Source organism: Chelonia mydas, chromosome 4 (genome assembly GCF_015237465.2).
Source record: "Chelonia mydas isolate rCheMyd1 chromosome 4, rCheMyd1.pri.v2, whole genome shotgun sequence".
Lineage (NCBI taxonomy): Eukaryota > Metazoa > Chordata > Testudines > Cheloniidae > Chelonia > Chelonia mydas.
In genome coordinates, this window is record NC_057852.1 from 72,586,576 (window position 1) to 72,606,445 (window position 19,870).

Sequence of the window (19,870 nt, forward strand, 5' to 3'; positions counted from 1 at the left end):
AAAAAATCGTGTTCAGTTGGCTCTTAATGTAAAAATGTCACTGTTGTCACTGTAGTTTAAAATATAGCACAGTACCCTGTGAAAATACATTTTCAGTATACAGTACTCGAGAAAGCCTGTGAAAAAATCATTCTTTTTCAGTCCTAAAATCTTACCTTAATAAAATGCCAATCTAAGAAGTAGCAGAAATTATCTGTTTCAGAGTAACAGCCGTGTTAGTCTGTATTCGTAAAAAGAAAAGGAGTACTTGTGGCACCTTAGAGACTAACCAGTTTATTTGAGCATGAGCTTTCGTGAGCTACAGCTCACTTCATCGGATGCATAGCATATCGTGGAAACTGCAGAAGACATTATATACACACAGAGACCATGAAACAAAACTTCCTCCCACCTCACTCCCCCGCTGGCAACAGCTTATCTAAAGTGATCCTCAAGTAGAGCCATTTCCAGCACAAATCCAGGTTTTCTCACCCTTCCCCCCTTCCCCCCCCCCCCCCCCCCCACACATACAAATTCAAGTTTGGTAGTTTTCCCTCTGGCCCAGTGCTCTGTAGTTTTTAAATTTATTATTGTCTTCATTTGAAAATACTGGTGAGGACAAAAGTTCACTGGCTATCAGCTCTTTGAAAGATAGTGATTATATAGCCATCAAACTGCAGATTGATTTATCCAGCTCTTCTCAGGAGCCTCTCAGATAAAATCTTTTGCATTTATCCCCTTTGTTCTTAACTTAATTTAGTAGTCTCGTATATTTAGTTTTCTGAGCTCAGAAAGAAGGCACTTCATATGCTAAGTCTCTGATAGTGAAAAGCTAATATGTTGCATCACTTAAAATAAATCACCCCTACTCAAGCAAAGGTAGGTGTGATGATAATTTCAAAAGACTATTCCAGACGATGTAAATTAATCGTTATAGTATTGCTTCTAACATTTCAGTTACCTTATAAAGTTCACCCTTTGTGTTTACAGTAACAAAAATTTTTCTTTTAGCTTTTTCGAATAAATGAAGCTAATCAACTCATGCAGTATGACCAGTGTTTGACTAAAGGACCTGATGGATCAAAAGTTATGATTACGCACTGTAATCTGAATGAATACAAGGAATGGCAATACTTCAAGGTATGTGACAGCATATGGTGCAAGGGTAGGCGATTTGTTAAGACTTTTTTTAAACCCCATGTCGTTAGACTTTGTGCACACATCTGGAAGTAAAGCTGTAGGACTGTAGGACCAGATTCACTGAACTTGGTGTGGCAAAATGTAAATTTCACTTTCCTGTACCAGCCTCTCCCCTTGCTTTCTGGGAGGAATTCACTCTGAGGGAAGATGGGTTTTGTTGACACTCTCCCAGGATTTCCACTGCAGGAAAGCAGCTTTAAGTTCCACCAGGACAGCTGCTGCCAAGGAAGAGGGAGAAAAATTGTTCTCCTTAACCTCTGAGGATAGGACAAGAAGCAGTGGGTTTAAATTGCAGCAAGGGTGGTTTCAGTTAGATATTAGGAAAAACTTCGTAACTGTCAATGTGGTTAAATACTGGAATAAATTGCCTAGGGAGGTTGTGGAATCTCCATCATTGGAGATTTTAAGAGCAGGTTAGACAAACACCGCTCAGGGGTGGTCTAGATAATACTTAGTCCTGCCATGAGTACAGGGGACTGGATTAAATGACCTCTCAAGATCCCTGCCAGTCCTATGATTCCATGGGTATGTGCTGAATCAGCACATTCCCGCTGCCCCCTTTTTTGGCACTGTGGTGGCCTGCACACCCCGATGAAGGTTGCAACAGCTTATGCTCACAGCAGCCTTCCTGCTAATGTCCTTCCCACCAAGAGAGTTCTCTACAATGTCTGTACTGCCAGAAGCTGGCATAGATGCTAGGGTGAATTTAGCAGCTCGAATAATGTAATTTGATTACCTTGCATATCTAGACTGAAATAGCGTTCCATTTAAATTACATTCTTCAGCAGTCCTGAGAGGGGATAAGGGAAGTACAGCAATGCTAATTCTATTTCTGCTAAATTTAATTATTTTTATGTGTTGCCCTGTGCCTTGTTCAGCATTTGGTTTTGTTCTTTTGAGTTAGCTAACTATTCTCTGAGTAAATATTGTCTCATCTTTTCTAAATGATGTGTGTGGCTGCTGTGTAATGCTGTTGTGAAAGATCTGAATTTTTAAATGAAGTATTGATTTCATAGCTTGTAATAGCTATTAAGTAAATATGTATTTTGGTATAGGTACTAACTTTGAAAACATTTTTATCATACTCTATTATATTTAATGAGTCAGCTTATACTTTTGTTCCAGTAAAAAGAGAGAGACAGAGTACACTAATAAGGAAATTTGGCCTTTAAATATGTGCACACACACACCTCGATTGTGTATTTGAGGGCATAATGTGGTCTAATAGGGTTGAGTGCCAGATTGCTATTACCCAGTTGTTTTCTGAATCATTACCATCTAGCTTGTTGGGCATTTATTAATTCACTCATTAGTCTGTTGGTATCTGAATTCTGTTTGCCTGAAGCAGCTAGATTCTTTGTTAAGCATTATGTGGTGAAAGTCCATTTGCCTTCCACTGACACGCAAGTTTTTGTAATATTTGCATACAGCTGTGAAGTCCTGAATAACAAAAAGCTGTTTGTATGGAGCTAAAAAGTCGGGAAGAGACAGACAAGATCTTTAAATCCCAGGAATTTAGATAAAAATCAATACACACTGTTTTGGTGTCTACTTTGTTCTGTAGTATATATGTACAACTTGTTTGCTCTCCACCAATTCTAATGTGGCCCAGCATGTTACTTGCCACTTCATTAGGCTTTGTTTTTACATGAGTTGAATCCCTTTCCACAGTAGCTGTGCCAATTGTGCAATTGTTTGCTTCAGTGTTTCTGTTACTAGAAGTTAGGAGACAGTGGTCCAGTAGGCACAGCACAGAATGTGGACCAAAACATTGGGTTTATTTCCAAAGAAATGTGATAAAAGACTATCAAAGATGGGTAAGCAAACAAACACTGGAAACTGGGTGCACTTGTGAGCCAGATTTTCAGTGTTTAATTACTGTGCAACCCATTTTTAAAATATATTCACACTGAGGGGGGTGGACTGGGGCAGGAAGATAACAATTATAATCAGTACAAGAAATGTGATGCCCAGGGCAGACATGAACGGCAACATTTTTGGGGAGGTGTTTCTGTGTCGGTCAAACAGTCACAATATTTGTGCCACTATAGTGAATCTGTTATGTGACTATAGGGATTCAGTAGCAGTGCTGCTATAGGCCACTCAGGTATCCCAGAGAGTATAGCCAGATCTGGTCAGAATATTCCCTTTGTCTTTTGCTGACTTTGGTTGATCTGGGGGACAACAGCTATCTCATAACCCCACTTCTCCCTGCTACCATTGGAAAAAGGAAATGTGGGAGAAGAGCTGAGGCAAATCCTCACTTTCACTCCAAATATTTGAATTGCTCTGATGTTGGCATTATGGTTATAAGTTTAGGTGAAGCATAAACAGCCAGATCAGATAGCAATCCTAAGCAGGAAAGGTCTTGTTTTCAAGAATTTGTCTTTAATTAAAAAAAAAATTGTCTAACCTAGATTTTTTTAAATCAAACATTGAAAACATAGTTTAGAATCAGTTATGCAGTATTAACCTGTTTCCTGTGAGGAATAAGTATGGGTTTTTAAAATGGACCAAGTGCATCTATTTACTTTTATAATGTAACATTACAAGATGTGAAAATATAGGCCTAAAAAGTGATAAATTATTAATGTAGAAATGATACTTTCACAAGGACCCTGGGTAATTTGTTTTCAAACAGCTACACATATTAGATGGGAAAATTTTAAATCTATTCCTGATTCTTTTGTTTTCCAGAAGCTACATAGATTTACCCATATTCCTTCAGGGAAGTGCTTAGATCGCTCAGAGGTCTTACACCACGTCTTTATCACTGAATGTGACTCCGGAAAAGCAACACAAAAATGGGAAATGAACAACATTCTTAGTGTATAGACAAAACAAACAAAAACCTGGCCTACTGAAACATTAATTTGTGCAGGACTGAAAATAACCTGAAAACTGCTGCAACTATTAACTTTGTACAGCTGCAAGCCTGAAATCTCCTAACTTGGCTGAAGGACATAGATGAACTGTGATATTACAATAACATTATCATCTGCAGTTAATGTTTACAAAACTGCTTTTACCTTAAACTTTGTAGATGTTTACATCTTTTTGTTTTAAGATGTTAGGGGTTTCATGTGCTCTTATCTGTGTTTTATAGGAACAAAGTTAAAGGCACTGTGGTCTTCTTTGGGATTTCACTCAGGGGTCTGAAGGCAGTTTTTTTACACACACTTGAAAAGGTTGGAGTAACCAGACTTTCACATAATGTGGTGATTATCAACCTGTTGTATCTTTTTATTTAATTTTACATCCTACCAAGCACTGCCACAGGTTACTAGCCAGAGTGGCCTTCTTTCACAATCATGCTGCTTTTTTGGAAAGGTAGATTTCAACATATTTAGTGCCTCTTCCATTTCTCTATATATTTTACACAAAAAACATTTGATGGACTGTATGGTATGGATATGTTGACGTGTCATTGATAAGGATTAATTGTACCACCCATGTAATTACCTAAGACAAGTTTGTGTTGCCAATGTGACTTCTGTATTTACTACATATTGGTAAGGCAAATAAAGGTACAGACCACACCAGAAATGCTGTAGGGGGTCCCAAAAATATTGCAGAATGTCCCTTTTGAAGCTAGGTTCTGTAATTTCACTGGAAATATGCTGAGTAGCACCTGGATGCAGCTGGTATATTAGGCTTTGTCTACACTAGCACTTTTGTTGGACCGGTGAGGGGGGTGAAAAACCCCCACCCCAACTGACGTAAGTTTTACCAACAAAAGCGCCAGTGTAGACAGTGCTGTCAGCGGGAGAGCGTCTCCCTCCAACATAGTTATAACTGCTCGTTGGGGGTGGTTTAATGAGTGCTGCAGGGAGAGCGGCTACACAGGAGACGTTACAGCGGCGCAGCTACAGTGGTGCAGCTGTGCCGCTGTGAGATCCATAGTGTAGACATAGTCTGAGACAGCACTAAAGCAATGAAACATTTATTTTATTTTCAGTATTAAAAAAAAGCCAAAAGAAACTGAACCTGAAAGCGTTCTGTGATATATCTGATGAAGAGAGCGCTCTGAATTACAGCTAAGAACTTACAAACACTAACTTCTTTGTTTTATCGTGCCGTACAAACCTCTGATATATTTTAAAGCTAAAGCTGCATAATGTATAAAATTAAGAATGGTCAAGGATTTTGTGACATTGTTAATATAAATTGAATTCACCTGGAGGTGAACTAAAACTTTAAGTAAAAAAAAAAAAAATTCAAACTAATTAACATACAGGGGTAGACTTTAAAGGGGCACTGTCAACTAGTTTTAGATCCAGACTCTGAGACTATTAAGAGTTGATGACATCATGAGTGCCTTGACTACTAGGAGTTGAGCCCTTTGCACCTCACAGGATCAGACCTTGAAAGTATTTGTTTTAGAACCAAATTCTACCCTCAAATGCAGATTAGCATTGCATGTAACTTCCATTTAAGTTAGTAAGGGTTATGTATCACAGCTTTATAAAGGTCAAATTCTGCCTTTAGATATCTATCTATGCATATTTTGGCAATGATTTGGGATCTCCTCTGGCTTCTTTAAACTTCTCAGCTGTCCTTTAAAAGGTGTGAAAAATAAAATTAGAAAATAAAGGAGGGAAAAACTGGAAAAAAGAGAATAAGAGTATAGGTAACTTTATTATTTGTGTGTGTGAAAACTGACTCCATTTTTTGTGTTGGGTAGATTAATCATGTTACTATGCATCAGTGAAAGAAAGGTGGCATATAAATCGTGAAGGTGTGTATTTTAAATGGGTATTTTGTGCAATTCATTAAAAGATACTGTATGTGCATATGAATCTGTATCTGAAACTGCAAACTACAAAACATGAAAACATCAGAAGCTGTTGCTGTAATGACTTTTCCTATTGTAGCCTGCTTGGGGAAATTTTTTTTCCCATATCTTGCTTTGTAAACTGATAATATCACTATGCATTTCTACACATTTTATAAATTTGATTTATGCAGATTTTGATACACTGTATGTTTCTGTAGAAATTGTATAAATCTTCAAAAGTTTTATTAGGGATAAATTTGGGAAGACGATGTGCATCTTAATGCTGGGTTGCTTGTTTTCTAGGTGAGGAAAATAAAACAAATATTTTAACTTGTGGGTTTGTTATACTTCTGTAGATGAACTAATTCTTTAATATCATTGTAGGAACTTTTCCCCCGAATCTAAACTGATTCAGACAACTTTGAGTGCTATATACTTAAAAGTATTTAAAAGTAGAGGATTCTATTTTACTTTTACCCATTGTCACTAAAGTAAAGGCCAAGTCTTCTAGCTGCCTGTATGGCACAACTAGAGATTGTACTCCCCTATCCTGAGCTGACTGGACAAGAAATGAGGGATACCAATTTAAAAACTGCTGCTTCCAATGCTGCTGCCTCTCTAGGACCTCATCTTATTTTTTTAAAGGTAGAAGAATGTGAAGCTAACACCCTCACAGTCAGTCAGTCTGGCAAAGGACACTGAAACAGATCTGAAGGAGTTCGGACACCAACAGCCTTGTGTTCAAGCTTCCTCTCTTCCTAGGAAGCCTCTGACACTTGTAGAATTACTGTACCAGCTGGGAGCAGGTTTCCTTGGGACTGAAAGCCTCTGACATCAAGTAGTTCCCTAAACCACCCTCCTTCAAGGCAGGCTTTTACATTTTACATATGGGGAGCCAAGAAAGTGTCAGAACTGGTGAGTTCCAGAATCAACCCACTGGTTCTTTTCCCCATTTACAGTCATATTCCTGCAACTGCTACCTACCTTTTCTACGCCATCCACCCCAACTTGGCTATCTTCAGAACCAAGAACAGCACCGGCTGCTCCTTTGAAAATATATCCAGGAGCCCTCATAATTTCAGTATGGGCCTGACGTGTAAAGATGCTACACACAGCACCAGGCTACTGAGCAACCCCCTTCAAGACAAAATGGCATGTGCAGCTGGATATGAAAATACAAAGGGATGCTTACAATAAGAGTTTTTTCTCCAAGTCTTTGCTATGTCAGCCAGACTTTCAAACAACGTCCAATTTGGACCACTAACCCAACCCTGAACTCTGAGTACACCGCAGTTTTCAAGACAGTGTGATTAGGCTTTTTAACACACAACCAAAAATGAATAAATGCTGTCACCCTCCCCCCTGTAATTGATGGTTTGAATGGAATCTGGAAGAATAGTTAAGGCCTTATGATCGTGGGTCGGGGAGGGACAGGACAGACTGGAGGCTACAGAACATTAATGCCCCATGTGTGAAATCCACATATAAATCCAGCACAGCAGCAAAACGGAGCCTGCTAAAGGATTAGGACAGGAAACCAGAGTGAAGTGGATTTTTGAGGTTAGGAAAACATGTTCCCTAGAATATTTTCCATTCCTATCAAGGTCTTCATGAGAGATGGGGCACTGCTTTTGTCATGTGGTCAATAGTGGGTAATCATGGGACTGAAAGGGACCTCAAGAGGTTCTCTAGTCCAGTCCCCTGCACTCATGGCAGAACTATTATCTAGACCATTCCTGACAGGTGTTTATCTAAGCTTAAAAATCTCCAATGATGGAGATTCCACAACCTCCCTAGGCAATTTATTCCAGTCCTTAACCACCCTGATAGTTAAGAAGTTTTTCCTAATGTCCAACCTAAACCTCCCTTGCTACAATTTAAGCTCATTGCTTCTTGTCCTATCCTCAGTGGTTAAGAACAGGTTTTCTCCCTTCTCTTTTAACAACCTTTTATGTACTTGACAACTGTTATGTCCCCTCTCAGTCTTCTCTTTTCCACACTAAACAAACCCAATTTTTTCAACCTTTCCTCATTTTTCTAGCCCTTTAATCTTTTTGTTGCTCTGCTCTGGACTGTCCAATTTTTCCACATCTTTCCTGAAATGTGGCGCTCAGAACTGGACCCAATACTCTAGTTGAGGCCTAATCAGCATGAAGTCTTGCTTACAACACTCCTGCTAATACGTCCTAGAATGATGTTTGGTTGGTTGGTTTTTTTTGCAACAGCATTATGCTGTTTGTTCATATTTAGTTTGTGGTCCACTATGACCCCCAGATCCCTTTCCGCAGTACTCCTTCCTAGGCAGTCATTTCTCCTTTTGTATGTGTGCAACTGATTAAGTGGAGTACTTTGCATATGTCCTTATTGAATTTCATCCAATTTACTTCAGACCATTTCTCCAATTTGTCCAGATCATTTTGAATTTTAATCCTATCCTCCAAAGCACTTGCAACCCCTCACAGCTTGATATCGTCCACAAACTTGGTAAGTGTACGCTCTTTGCCAGGGGTGGGCAAACTTTTTGGCCTGAGGGCCGCATCTGGGTATGGAAATTGTAGGGCAGGCATGAATACCTGGTGGGGGAGGGGGACTCTATGGGGTGTAGCATGGGGGGGGTTAAGGAACGTTAGGGAGGTGGGGGACACTTGGGGTGTGGGCCTCTACAAGGGCAGTACCAGGGACTCCAAGGGGGCCATACCAGGTGCTGGGATGGGTATGGCCCCCTGGCTGGTTTCGAGGCTCTTGAGAGTAGGGCCGCAGGAGACACTGAGGGGATGGGGCGTGCTGCTGCACGGTTGGGGGGGGGGGCGGGGAGCTGCTGTGTAGGGGTGGGGTTCTGACTCCAGAAACAGCAGTTAAGTCGCACGTGCACAGTGTGGATCTGCATGCCAAAAGACGGTGCTCATTAACGGAATTGAGAGTCGGGGGGGGGGGATGCTGGGGAGTGCCAGGCAGGTAGAGCGGGGCAAGCGCCTGACCCTGCTCCCCAGCAGGGTCACCAAGGGTGGGGTCACCAAGGGTGGTTTGTCTGGGTCCCAGCAAGTCTGAAGCCCAAGCCCCACCACCCAGAGCTGAGGTTACATGCCCTCCCGCCTGTGGCTTGGTCTTCGGTCCCCCTCCTGGGCTCGTGTAGTAATTTTTGTCAGGAGGCCCCAATGAAATAAAGTTTGAGAACTACTGACCTAGTGCATAGGGTCACCCACAAGCCTCTTCAATTCTGAACTTGAGAAATAGGACCCTAAAAACATGAATATTCAAGCATGTGCTTTAAAAGTTTCTGAGCATGTGCAGACAGACAGCAGAATCAAAGACCTGATTATTTAAAGCAGAGTCCATTTGTTTGAATCAGTGTAATAGCTCCCAGTACCATCAAAATTACTTTGTGAAGTCCCCTTTTGTTAAGGGGAAGGGATCAGCTCACCAGTAAAGCACCAGTATAGTTAAACTATATAAGTGAAAACATAGTGATAGAATAAGATGGTTTAACATGTACAGAAAAAAATTGTAAGGTAAAGCTGTTATCATTGTATCTATTGGCAGCTACAGAACATCTTTAGACAAAGCTTTAGGACCCCACCTCAATCTTTCCTTTAAAAGGTGGTAGTGTAGCTGGGGTGTGCAACACCAACATACCACCACTCCCTATGCTAGCAGAATTCACTGATAATGTAATTTAATGGTATCGGTTAAGGAGGAACTATTTCACTCAAAGTGATTAAAGAAAATTGTTAATCTTCATTAACAAGGAAGCGTATTCACAACTTTCAGGCTAAGTCTTCACCACAAAAAGGTTTTTATCGTCTTTAAAAAAAAAAAGATTCTTTCGGCAGCAAAGACAGCCTTTGGAAACAAAATATTTACCAACCTCCATTCAGGGATTTTACTTTGCTAAAGTTGTTAACTTATAACTAGAAACAGAACAGGGAAGCCAGTTTCAAGCAAGCAATGATGTAAGATGTAATCAACTCACATGAGAAAAATCTGAATCCCAGTCCTTCCACTTACTAGCATCTCAGAAGTACCCAAAGCACTATTTAGAATCAGGGCCCCATTATTATAATGTATTTAGATTAGGCAGTCCCATCCCAAAAAGAGCTTAAAAGTAAAGGAAGTTTAAAGTGTTAAATTATAAATACCTAAGTGTGTCCATTTATTGCTTTATGATCTTAAAGTATTTAGAAGATGCTCCAAGGCAGTAACAGCAGAAAACAATAATGTACATCATTTTATTACAAAATTGTTAAAAAAGTAATACAATGCAATATTCTACAAAATATAAGATCAGCTATTTTGCTACTTCCTATGTTTTACTCTGCTAAAAACATCAGACTATCAGTCACTGAATTTTAAAGAAACCATTAAATATGCAGAAACATTCCACAACATCCGTTTTTTGTTTTTAAGAACCTAACTGTAGCGGCCCTCAGCTACTACTTACATTAAAAAATATAGGTCTCCCTACAAAGAATCACATTACCTATACACAATTCTGTACAATTTTTTTTTATACTGAAGCTAACAATGAGCTGCACTTGAGTTCACATTCTTAGCAAAATATTGGACTTCGAGCACAAATCTTTACAGCAGGACATCCATTTACTCTTCATCTTCATCCTCCTCCTCTTCGTCTTCCTCCTCCTCTTCATCCTCCTCATCTTCATCCTCTTCAGGTTCTGCCTTCTTCTTAGATCCTGTGGGCCTACCAGGACCTTTCTTTCCTGCATCGCTCTTGCCCTTGGCACGGTATGCTGCAACATCCTGAAAGAGTGATGCCATTAAGTTTCAAGGAATGAATTACGTCCCTGTAAATCCCGAGACTAACGTTAATTTAACGTTTGTGTTATACTGAACTGTACAATATATGAATTAGATGCTTTAAGAGAAAGGGTCTCAACCTGGCACTTAAGACCCACCCCTAAGGAATCCCCAGATCAGATTTCAGGGGCTTATAGCCTTCCTGCTTTTTCTGTCTTCTATTTTAAGATGCAATTTTGGTACAGAGCAGACTGAGAACCTCTGCAATATCCAGTCTGAATATTTTTACATTTGTGTGTTTCCCTACACAGTAAGGCCTTATCTAAACCATTTCTAGAGAAACTGAATGTTCCTCCGTTTTCTGTCACAGTGTGTCGTCTATTCAGGATTGCGAGCTAGCGATGCTTTTTTCCCCTTCTGTCAAGCATAAAGCATGCCAGCAGTATTTCATTTATAACTGCTCAAACTCTGAACCACATATACATTCTTGGATGTTTTCATTGTACCTTTTCATATTTCTCCTTTAGTTTTGCTGCCTTCTGTTCAAATGGCTGTTTATCTTTGGCTGACTGCTCAGACCACATTTCACCTAGTTTTTTTGCAGTATCCCCAATAGACAAGCCAGGATGGTCACTTTTGATCTTTGGACGATGTTCAGAACAAAAGAGAAAGAACGCAGATCTGATCAGGGAGAAAGAAAGAAAGAAAAATAAAGGTGTCACACTGACCAAAACTGAAAATACACTTTTCATTTCCGGATGAAGACACTTACGGGGGCCTTTTAGGAGCATTGGGATCCTTTTTCTTTCCCTTCTTCTCGCCTTTAGGAGGAATATAATTTTTCATCTCTCTGTCATAACGAGCTTTATCTCCTTTCGCCAGATCTTCAAACTTTGATTTTTCTTTTGCAGACATTGTCTGCAGACACATTGCAAAAAGAGGCGTTAGATCAGCTAAAAGGCCTGGTGACTCATTAACAGCTAACAGCAGCTGCACCCGAGGATCCTTTTCTTTCCCATAAACCCATGAAACAGGCTGACGAGGCGGTGGGGGAGGGGAGTCACGATTCCCAGACACGAGACCCCGCACCGTTCTCCACTGAGCTAGCAGGGAAGCCCCGCCCGCCCCGAGGTGCGGCCTGGCCGATGGGCGGGCGCGGGCGCGGGCCCGGGCCCTCTCTCACCTTCCATCTCTCCGAGCACTTCCGGGAAAACTCGGCGAAGTTGACCGAGGAGTCCGGGTGCTTCTTCTTGTGCTCCTCGCGGCAGGTCTGCACGAAGTACGCGTACGAGGACATCTTGCCCCGCGGCTTGTTGGGGTCGCCTTTGCCCATGGCGGAAGCGGTCACGGGGCCCTTGGGGAGGAGACGCGGAGTGAGGGGAAAGGGACGGCGGCGCTTGCCGGGCGGGGCTGCGGCTGAGGCCACTCCCGCCGATCCCCTAGCGGCGGCTTCCCGCCTTACCATCCCCCGGGCCCGGCCCCTCCCTCTCCCGAGGAGCCAAGCGGCCTCCGGCTCTGAGTAAACTTCCACGGGGCGGGGCGGCCTCCCCGGGACCAACAGGCGCCTCCACCCCACCCCCACCAGCGGCCCCGCCGAAGCTACAAACCCCCCTCCCGAAATGCCACCGCCCCCCCCCACCTCGCGCCCCAATCCGCGGGCGCGGCCCTGCCGACCTGGAGAGCCAAGAAGCCCCCCTAAAACCACCACCCCCCGCGCGGGACCGAGCACCCAGTGCGCCCAGGAGCCGCCGCGCCGCACCCCACGGCTAGTCCCCTCCCGTCCCGACTCCCACTGGCACCGTCACCAGCACGGAGCGGTGCGGACGCTCCTCAGGGCAGGCTGCAGTTGTTGGGGCCTTGCCTGGTGCGGTGAGAGGCGGCGGCTGCGGGATGTCGGGCTCTAGTGCTGGGATCTGCTCCGTCTGCCCCAGCCAAATGGTTTCTCTCCAACGCACTTACAGCCTCTTGTTTTCCACAGTCCTACCCGCCACAGCAACTTGACCCACAGCACCTTCGGGCCCGCCTACTGCGTCATTCGATTGGCTGTCACACCCTTTCGAACCGCACACGGTCACGCCCCTAGGCTTGTGAGTACAATGGATTGGGTCCTAGCTCTCTTTACGTCATCCCAAGAGCAGCGCATAAGTTAGGTCGAGCCTCAGGGGTTCGTTGGCTCCTGTACTCGTTGGAACCGGTTAGGGAGAGGACGAGGGCGGGACTAAGATCGACGGCGCCGATTGGAGGTGAGCAACAGTTTAAAAAACCGCGGGGATGTCCACGATTGGCTGCAATGGAATACCCGAGCTGCGATTGGACAAAGCGGGGTGGAGTAGCGTGGTTTAAAAATACAAAGGGAGGGGGAGGGATATGAAGTGAGAAAAACAAGAGACGCCTGAAAAAGGTGCGGGTGGTGGACAGGATTGGCAGTCTGAAAAGAGAGATGGCTGTGGCTTGAGGAAAGGGATGCGGGCGGGCGGGTTTATTAGTAAACTTCTTATTTACAGTCTACAGGCCGTTAAAAACAACGGGGTTTTTGGACACACACCACGCTCTAATGGGTAACATAGGCTGGTATTAGGGGGCTGCTGTCGGTCGTGGATGTGTGGAACCTGGAGTGGCTCCTGGGGACTACTACTCCCAGCAGGCCTTGCTCCGTCTCTAAGGCGGCAGCTCGGTGCAAGGTGGAGTAAAGCATGCTGGGAGTTGTAGGCCTCTATTGAGCGAATTTACTTAGTAGTTCGCTCCTGTGCTGAAGCGTCCGCGTCCCCTAGGAGGGTCGGGGATTTCTTTCCCAACCAAGCGTTGTTGAGGCTGAGAGGTGCGGGGAGCAGGCTTGGTTTTTGTAAACTGGAAAATCCAAGATCTCTGTGCCCTCCCCCCGATATTTTTCTCTGATTGGCTTTGCCGCCCCCCGCCCCCGCCCCGTGTTGAAGGAAAAGGGCTTTTCCCAGTGCCTGGCTGCTGCTTTCCCGGCTCCCTTCTCCCCCAGCGTTTCACACTACGCAGGGGATCAATGGGGACGGATTTCAATGGCGGGTGCGTTTGGCCCTCCCTCGAGGGAGGGGAGATTTGAAGAGTGGCCGAGGGTTGGTGTGAGTCGGAGGGGTATAGCTGGAGGGGAGGATTGGGGTTGCAGGAAGAGCGGGCTCAAGGGCTTGGTCGGGAGCGAGGAGCTGCAAGGCTGCTTGTCAAGCTCAGGCAGTTTGATTCGGGGTAAACTGCAGAGAACTGTGGAAACGGCTCATTGGAATGCACGCAGCAGACATCCCCACCCCCCAGAGCGAGAGTGACTGTAAACACTGCCTTAAACAGCCGCTCCAAGAGCCCTCCTGCCTGCCCTCCTCCCCAGAGCATGTGTGTGGGAGCTGGCAGCAGCAGGGCCAGAGGTGGGTTATGTTTTGCTGATCCAACGAACAACGTGTGGCAAATAGCAAAACCATGTTTTAACTTTCACTTCTACGCCTCCTCCTCAAACCATCACAACAAGTCCCCTTTCACTATCTTCATTGTTAAATGAAGCTGAAAGCGGGACGCGCTTAGCTTTGTTCTGTAGCACGGGTTAGCGTTTACAGCTCAGAGGGAGGGTGCAGTTCATGCTTTGGGGCAGGAGGAAGGTTAACGGCTATTGTTGGGTGGTGGGGATGTCTGATAACCGCCCCTTCTTCCTGCTCCTACCTTCAAGGTAGTTGACTGGGGTTATAAGGCCCAGGAGCTCTGGATCAGTAATTCTGGCTTCCCAGGCTTTCTGAATTGTATAGGTCTGGTCCATACAGTGAGTCCCCCTCATCAGCTAGTCCTTAAAGGTAGCATGGGTGATGTTTGTGCGTGCTGCTTTCAAGCTTTGCTTTATGAAGTGTTTCCTTCTTACTGCACTTTCCCAGCTCTTCTCCTGTGACAGCTGAACTTCTTCCTGTGGAATCAGAGCCTAGAACTTGTGTAGCTAGGAAGTTTTGACCTGCCTAGTTCCTCTCATTTGGAGCAAGCCTCTTTTCTTGGTAAGTGAGACAGTTTTTACAAACCCTTCCTTTAGGAATGTAGGACACTTTTTTACAACGCATATTTCAATGATGAATTTGCACTCTCACACTTTTTTTTTTTTTTTAATCCTCGTATAAACTATCAGTCTTCAGTCTATGATTGAAGAGGCTGGGAGGTTTCCCCTTTCATCTCTTGTACAAAAGGGATAAAAGGAGCCAGTTTCAACAAAGAGTGGTCATCTGTTTTTTTATGTTGTAGTTTTCCTGTAGAGAGAGCTGTAGTTAAAAGCCTAGAGACCGTATTCAGTAACAGTAAATCTGACCTGTCTACAAACTGTTAACTTTTACAGTTAGTACTTATCAAAGCAACATGTTACACCAGGGAGTGAATTTGGCCCTCAGAGTTTAGGTGCTAAAACTTGTACATGCTTTTATTTCTTTCTGTTCTCCTCTTCCTACTCTAGATCTATTTTTCTTTTGATATTAGCTTAGTCTGTTTTGTTGTCACTAAGGCCTGGTCTACAATACAAAGTACAGTCGATGTAAGCTGCCTTGCATCAACCTAGGTGTGGGGGGGTGTGTACACTTAGACCTGATACACCCTAAAGAGATATGTCGATGTAAGGCAACTCACATTGACATTATGTCAATGTCTACACTACAATACAATATTTTCTCCTGCTGATGTAGCTAGGCCAACATAGTGGCATTGCAGACACTGCATTGCTTATGTTAATTTAACAGGTCTCCAGGAGCTGTCCCACAATTCCCATTATAACCGCTCAGATCACCATTTTGAACTCTGCTGCCCAAAGCAGTTATTCTGGTGCGGAACTGCAGATATGCTACTTTTACAAGGAGCTGCATGCTATCCTCTGCAAATTTACTTCTTGCTATGATCTCAGAATGATATGCTCTCCCTTTTCCCCTGTGCTTTGCATTTTGCAACCCCTTCCCAAGACACCCACAGTGGGACAGCTACCCATGGTGCACTGCTCTCTGTGTTAATATAAGCTGCTAATATGGACACACTCTGCTGATGCAAGGAGCATAGTGTGGACGTGGACAATCAACTTAGTTACTGTGGTGGCAGTATGACGACTTAAGTTGACTTAATTTTGTAGTGTAGAGATGTTCATAGATTTGTCTCCCACCAATGTAAGTGCCTTGTTATGGCAATGCAGTAACACCACCTTCCCCAGTAGTGTTGAGCCATGGTTGATGTACTGAGGTCAACACAGTGCATGTGTAGACACTACGTTACCTATGCTACCCTAACAGTTCTCAAGCAGCTTTCCCACAATGCCCAACGCTGACCGCTATGGGATCAAGGAGACCAGAACATCACACTCCACCACTTATAAAACTGAATTTTTGAAATTCCTTTTCTTCATTGCCCAGCTTGGAGAACTATGTGTGTACACCATTGTTGTATGCAAATACCCAGCTGACCATGCTGGCTATATGCTCCAGATGCTCCCGTCTGGAGTAAACAGGAGATATTGGATCTCCTGGGCCTATGGGGAGAAGAGGCTGTGAAGGCACAGCTATGGACCAGCCATAGAAATGACATTTCCTGCATTCCCTGTATAATCTGCTTGTAGAAGGGGTATTGGTAGCAGTGCCGCATGAAAGCAAAGGAACTACAGCAGGCATACCAAAAGGCCAGGGAGGCCAACAGTCGATCTAGTGCTAAGCTGCAGACCTGCCGCTTTTTAAAAAGAGCTGCATGCCATACTTTCTGGAGACCCACTGCCACCCTACAGATCTCCATGAATACCTCTGAGGCGCTCGAGAGACAGAACCCTGCTGTAAAGAACGATGGTGAGGAGAATGAGGAAGATGCGAAATGCCTCTGGGGGTCCACCTGTGTTGCAATCCAGGACCTGTTTGAGACTCCACTGCCGTCCAATCAGTCCTGGCAGTTGAGAAAGGGCAAGCCGGATGCAGGGGAAGAAACCATGGGTCAAGCATATACATGTGTCCCCCATTACAGTGATGTACTGATGGCACTCACAACTTAGCAGGACACAGCTATCGACTTTTCATTAATTTACTTGTACAAGAAGAGGTAGCGGTACACCAAAACTCAACGTAGTATTCCAGAAGTGGTCTCACCAGTGTCAAATACAGGGGTAATATAACTGTTCACTCCCCTGTACTTAGCTGGGGACCATGTGGAGCAGTTTGTTATGTATACAGGGATGGCCCTTGAATCCTCCTGAGAGATCTTGATAAAACTTCCAGGAAGGTACTCTGCAATCCTCTCCCAAAGGTTTCTAGGGATGGCAGCCCTATTTCTTCCTCTGCGGCAGGACACTTTTGCATGCAGTTTGGCAATAATTTTGACAGTCACCATTGCAGTAAACAGGTTAGCAGCATATGGGCCAGGGTGGCTCTGGGATGGCAGTAGCAGCTGTGCTCTCTCTGCCTTTGTCACCCTCAGGAGTGAGATACCAGCTAAAATCACCACTGGCTGTGGATAGTGCCGTATGCTCATAGTTTCATGCAAATGAGCAATTCCCTTGCCTGTGGCAGGACATATTTACCATGGATGGTGCTGTGCACAATCACTCCAAAGCACAAGTGTCAATAAGCATGTCTTGTTTAAAACTTATGGGGAGCAAGGGAAGGGAATTCTGACACTTAACTTTCACTTCCTGTTGTGGCCATACTGATAATGGTATCTCTCTGTGTTTTGTCTGTAGCTTGCCGCCATTGTGGGCTTAAGGGGTTCCCCTCCATACCCACGCAACACCTGAGCCAGAGAAAGAAGAGGACTTGGGATGATGTGTTCAGCAAGATCCTGCAAGCCAGTGCTGCATTGTACCTTGAGCAGAGGGCCTAGAGTGTGAATATTTCAGTCTGTAAGAGGAAGAAAAGAGCAGACAGGAGAGAGTCCCAGCACAATAAGGAGAGGAAGATGCATGAGGATATAATGGGACTTCTCTGGCAGCTATCATAGATGCTGCACACTCTGTTAAACCCGTAGGTCGTCAAATCATGCCTTCACCTCTCTTTGTAGTTCCTGGAGAACTCAGTTTTACCACTTCCCTACATCCTCTCCCCATAACATTCTATGTGGCATCGGGGGGCCGCATCCCTATTCCTACCACTCCAAACCAGGGGACAGTAAGGACAATCACAGCTTCACATACCCTGACCGTGAGAGCCACGGTTGCTGTATGTGTAGCCAAAATGGATATGAATGTTCTTTCCCCCTTGTTAAGTTCTGTCCATTAATTTATTAAGTTTTTAATGTATTTGCTCTTAAATTTAACTGATTTTTTTGCACTAGTTTTGTTAAATAAAACTATGGGGGGGGGAATTCCTTTATTAATTCCCACTATGTGCTGCAGAAGTCTAGCAGTACTGAAAGCATTCACTCACTTGTTACTCTACAGTGTGACACAACTCATAGGATCAGTGACAAACGCAGTGCAATAATTATGTAAAACAAACACCGCAAAATCAATAGGTGCATTGATAGTAGTATATTCATAGATGTACACCAGGCACCACACAATTCCAAACAGGTCCCAAAACTGCAAGGCCAGGTGGAGCACAGTCCACCACAGCACATTACTGTAGTTCACCGATAAAGTGCTTTCTCAAGGCCTCCCTCAGCAGCATTGAACTGCATTGAGCTCTTCTAATGGCTCTTGGGTCTGGTTACTCACACTCAACAGCCAGCCGCTCTACTTCTGCCACCATGGTAACTTTTGCCTCATAGATATTATGCAGAACATGGGAGGCAGTTATAACCATTGATATATTCTTCTCACACAGAGTCCAGTCATGTGAGTAAACAACTTTCAATCTACCAAAAGCATATTCAACTGTCATTCTGCACCTGCAAAGCCAGAAGTTGACTCTTTCCTTAGTGCTGTCAAGCTGACCAGGGTATGGCTTCATGAGCCAGGTAGCAAAGGGCAGGCTGGGTTCCCTTAGATCACTGTTGGCATTATTGCCAATGGTAACTGGGTTGGAAAAGTCCCTGCTTTAAGCTTTCTGAACAGTCCTGTGTTCTTAAAGATATATGCATCATGTTCCTTTCCTGACCAGCCACTGTCGATGTTGATGAAGCATTCCCAGTGATCCACCAATGCTTTCATAACCGTAGAGTAGCCCTTCCTGTTGAAGTACTCTGGGGTAAGGTGGGCTGGTGCCAAAATACAGATATGCATTACCATCTATCACTCCACCACAGTTTGGGAATCCCATTGCTGGAAATCCATCCACTACGTTCTGCACATTGCTGAGTGTCACAGCCTTGCATAGCAAGAGACAATTATTAGCCTTCCATGCTTGAATGACAGTGAGCTGTAGCTCACAAAAGCTTATGCTCAAATAAATTTGTTAGTTTCTAAGGTGCCACAAGTCTTCCTTTTCTTTTTGTGGATACAGACTAACACGGCTGCTACTCTGAAACCTGTCATTATGCAAGGCACTGAATTTAGCCGTATGGCGTGGAAATCTATCAACTTCATGAAAAAACTCGTACAGATATAGACTGACATCATCTTCCTTTCCAAATGCAAACAGATGGACATCATACCGAAAGGACTGAAGGTAAAAAAGCCATTACAATCTACATACCACACAGACTATGCTGACAACTTGTGCCACACACTCAAAGAAACTGTGGAACCACCTGATCAACATCCTCTACAGCAAACAGGGAAAGATTAAGAATGGGCTCTCAAAACTGGATACTCTCATAAAAAACCAACCTTCCACACAAACTTCCTCGTGGCTGGACTTTACAAAAACTAGACAAGCCATCTACAACACACACTTTGCTTCTCTACAAAAGAAAAAGGACACTAAACTATCTAAACTACTACATGCCACAAGGGGCCACAACAGTGGTTCCCTTAACCCACCCAGCAATATTGTTAATCTATCCAACTATGTTCTTAGTCCGGCAGAAGAATCTGTCCTATCTTGGGGCCTCTCCTTCTGCAGACCCTCCACTCCCACAAACATGATACACTTCTGTGGTGACCTAGAATCCTATTTTCGACGTTTCCGACTCAAGGAATATTTCCAGTGCACCTCTGATCAACATACTAACCCACAGAGACCTTCCTACCAAGACTTCTACATAGAGTGCTTCCGCCGAGGTGCACGGGCTGAAATTGTGGAAAAGCAGCATCACTTGCCCCATAACCTCAGCCGT

At 44.0% G+C, this 19,870-nt stretch overlaps 2 protein-coding genes and 1 long non-coding RNA gene across 7 annotated transcripts in view; 2 read left to right on the forward strand and 1 right to left on the reverse strand.

Annotated features, from left to right (window-relative positions):
• The window catches only part of GALNT7 (polypeptide N-acetylgalactosaminyltransferase 7), a 117,284-nt gene extending 110,994 nt beyond the window's left edge, over window positions 1–6,290 (forward strand). For all 3 annotated transcript variants that reach the window (XM_037897547.2, XM_037897546.2, XM_043545988.1), the window contains 2 exons: window positions 991–1,119; window positions 3,877–6,290. In XM_037897547.2, the coding sequence (XP_037753475.1) occupies window positions 991–1,119; window positions 3,877–4,014 (267 nt within the window). In that variant the 3' untranslated portion in view covers window positions 4,015–6,290. The remainder of the gene's footprint in view (window positions 1–990; window positions 1,120–3,876) is intronic.
• Window positions 6,291–10,168: 3,878 nt separating this feature from the next.
• HMGB2 (high mobility group box 2) lies at window positions 10,169–12,707 on the reverse strand. Its single transcript, XM_037897548.2, has 5 exons — window positions 12,573–12,707; window positions 11,895–12,065; window positions 11,484–11,629; window positions 11,218–11,392; window positions 10,169–10,714 (listed from the first exon to the last, which is right to left on the reverse strand). Exons 2-5 carry the CDS (start codon window positions 12,042–12,044, stop codon window positions 10,553–10,555), a joined length of 633 nt encoding a protein of 210 aa, XP_037753476.1. The 5' UTR covers window positions 12,045–12,065; window positions 12,573–12,707; the 3' UTR covers window positions 10,169–10,552.
• A 107-nt stretch (window positions 12,708–12,814) lies between these two features.
• On the forward strand, window positions 12,815–19,062 carry LOC114021147. Of its 3 annotated transcripts, none has more exons than XR_003565812.3 (3): window positions 12,815–12,954; window positions 14,593–14,706; window positions 17,397–19,062. It is a non-coding gene; the product is annotated as an uncharacterized LOC114021147 (long non-coding RNA). The 3 variants fall into 3 exon arrangements; XR_005225164.2 differs by lacking the exon at window positions 12,815–12,954 and adding an exon at window positions 13,296–13,747; XR_003565811.3 differs by lacking the exon at window positions 12,815–12,954 and adding an exon at window positions 13,810–14,097.
• The last annotated feature ends 808 nt before the right edge of the window (window positions 19,063–19,870 follow it).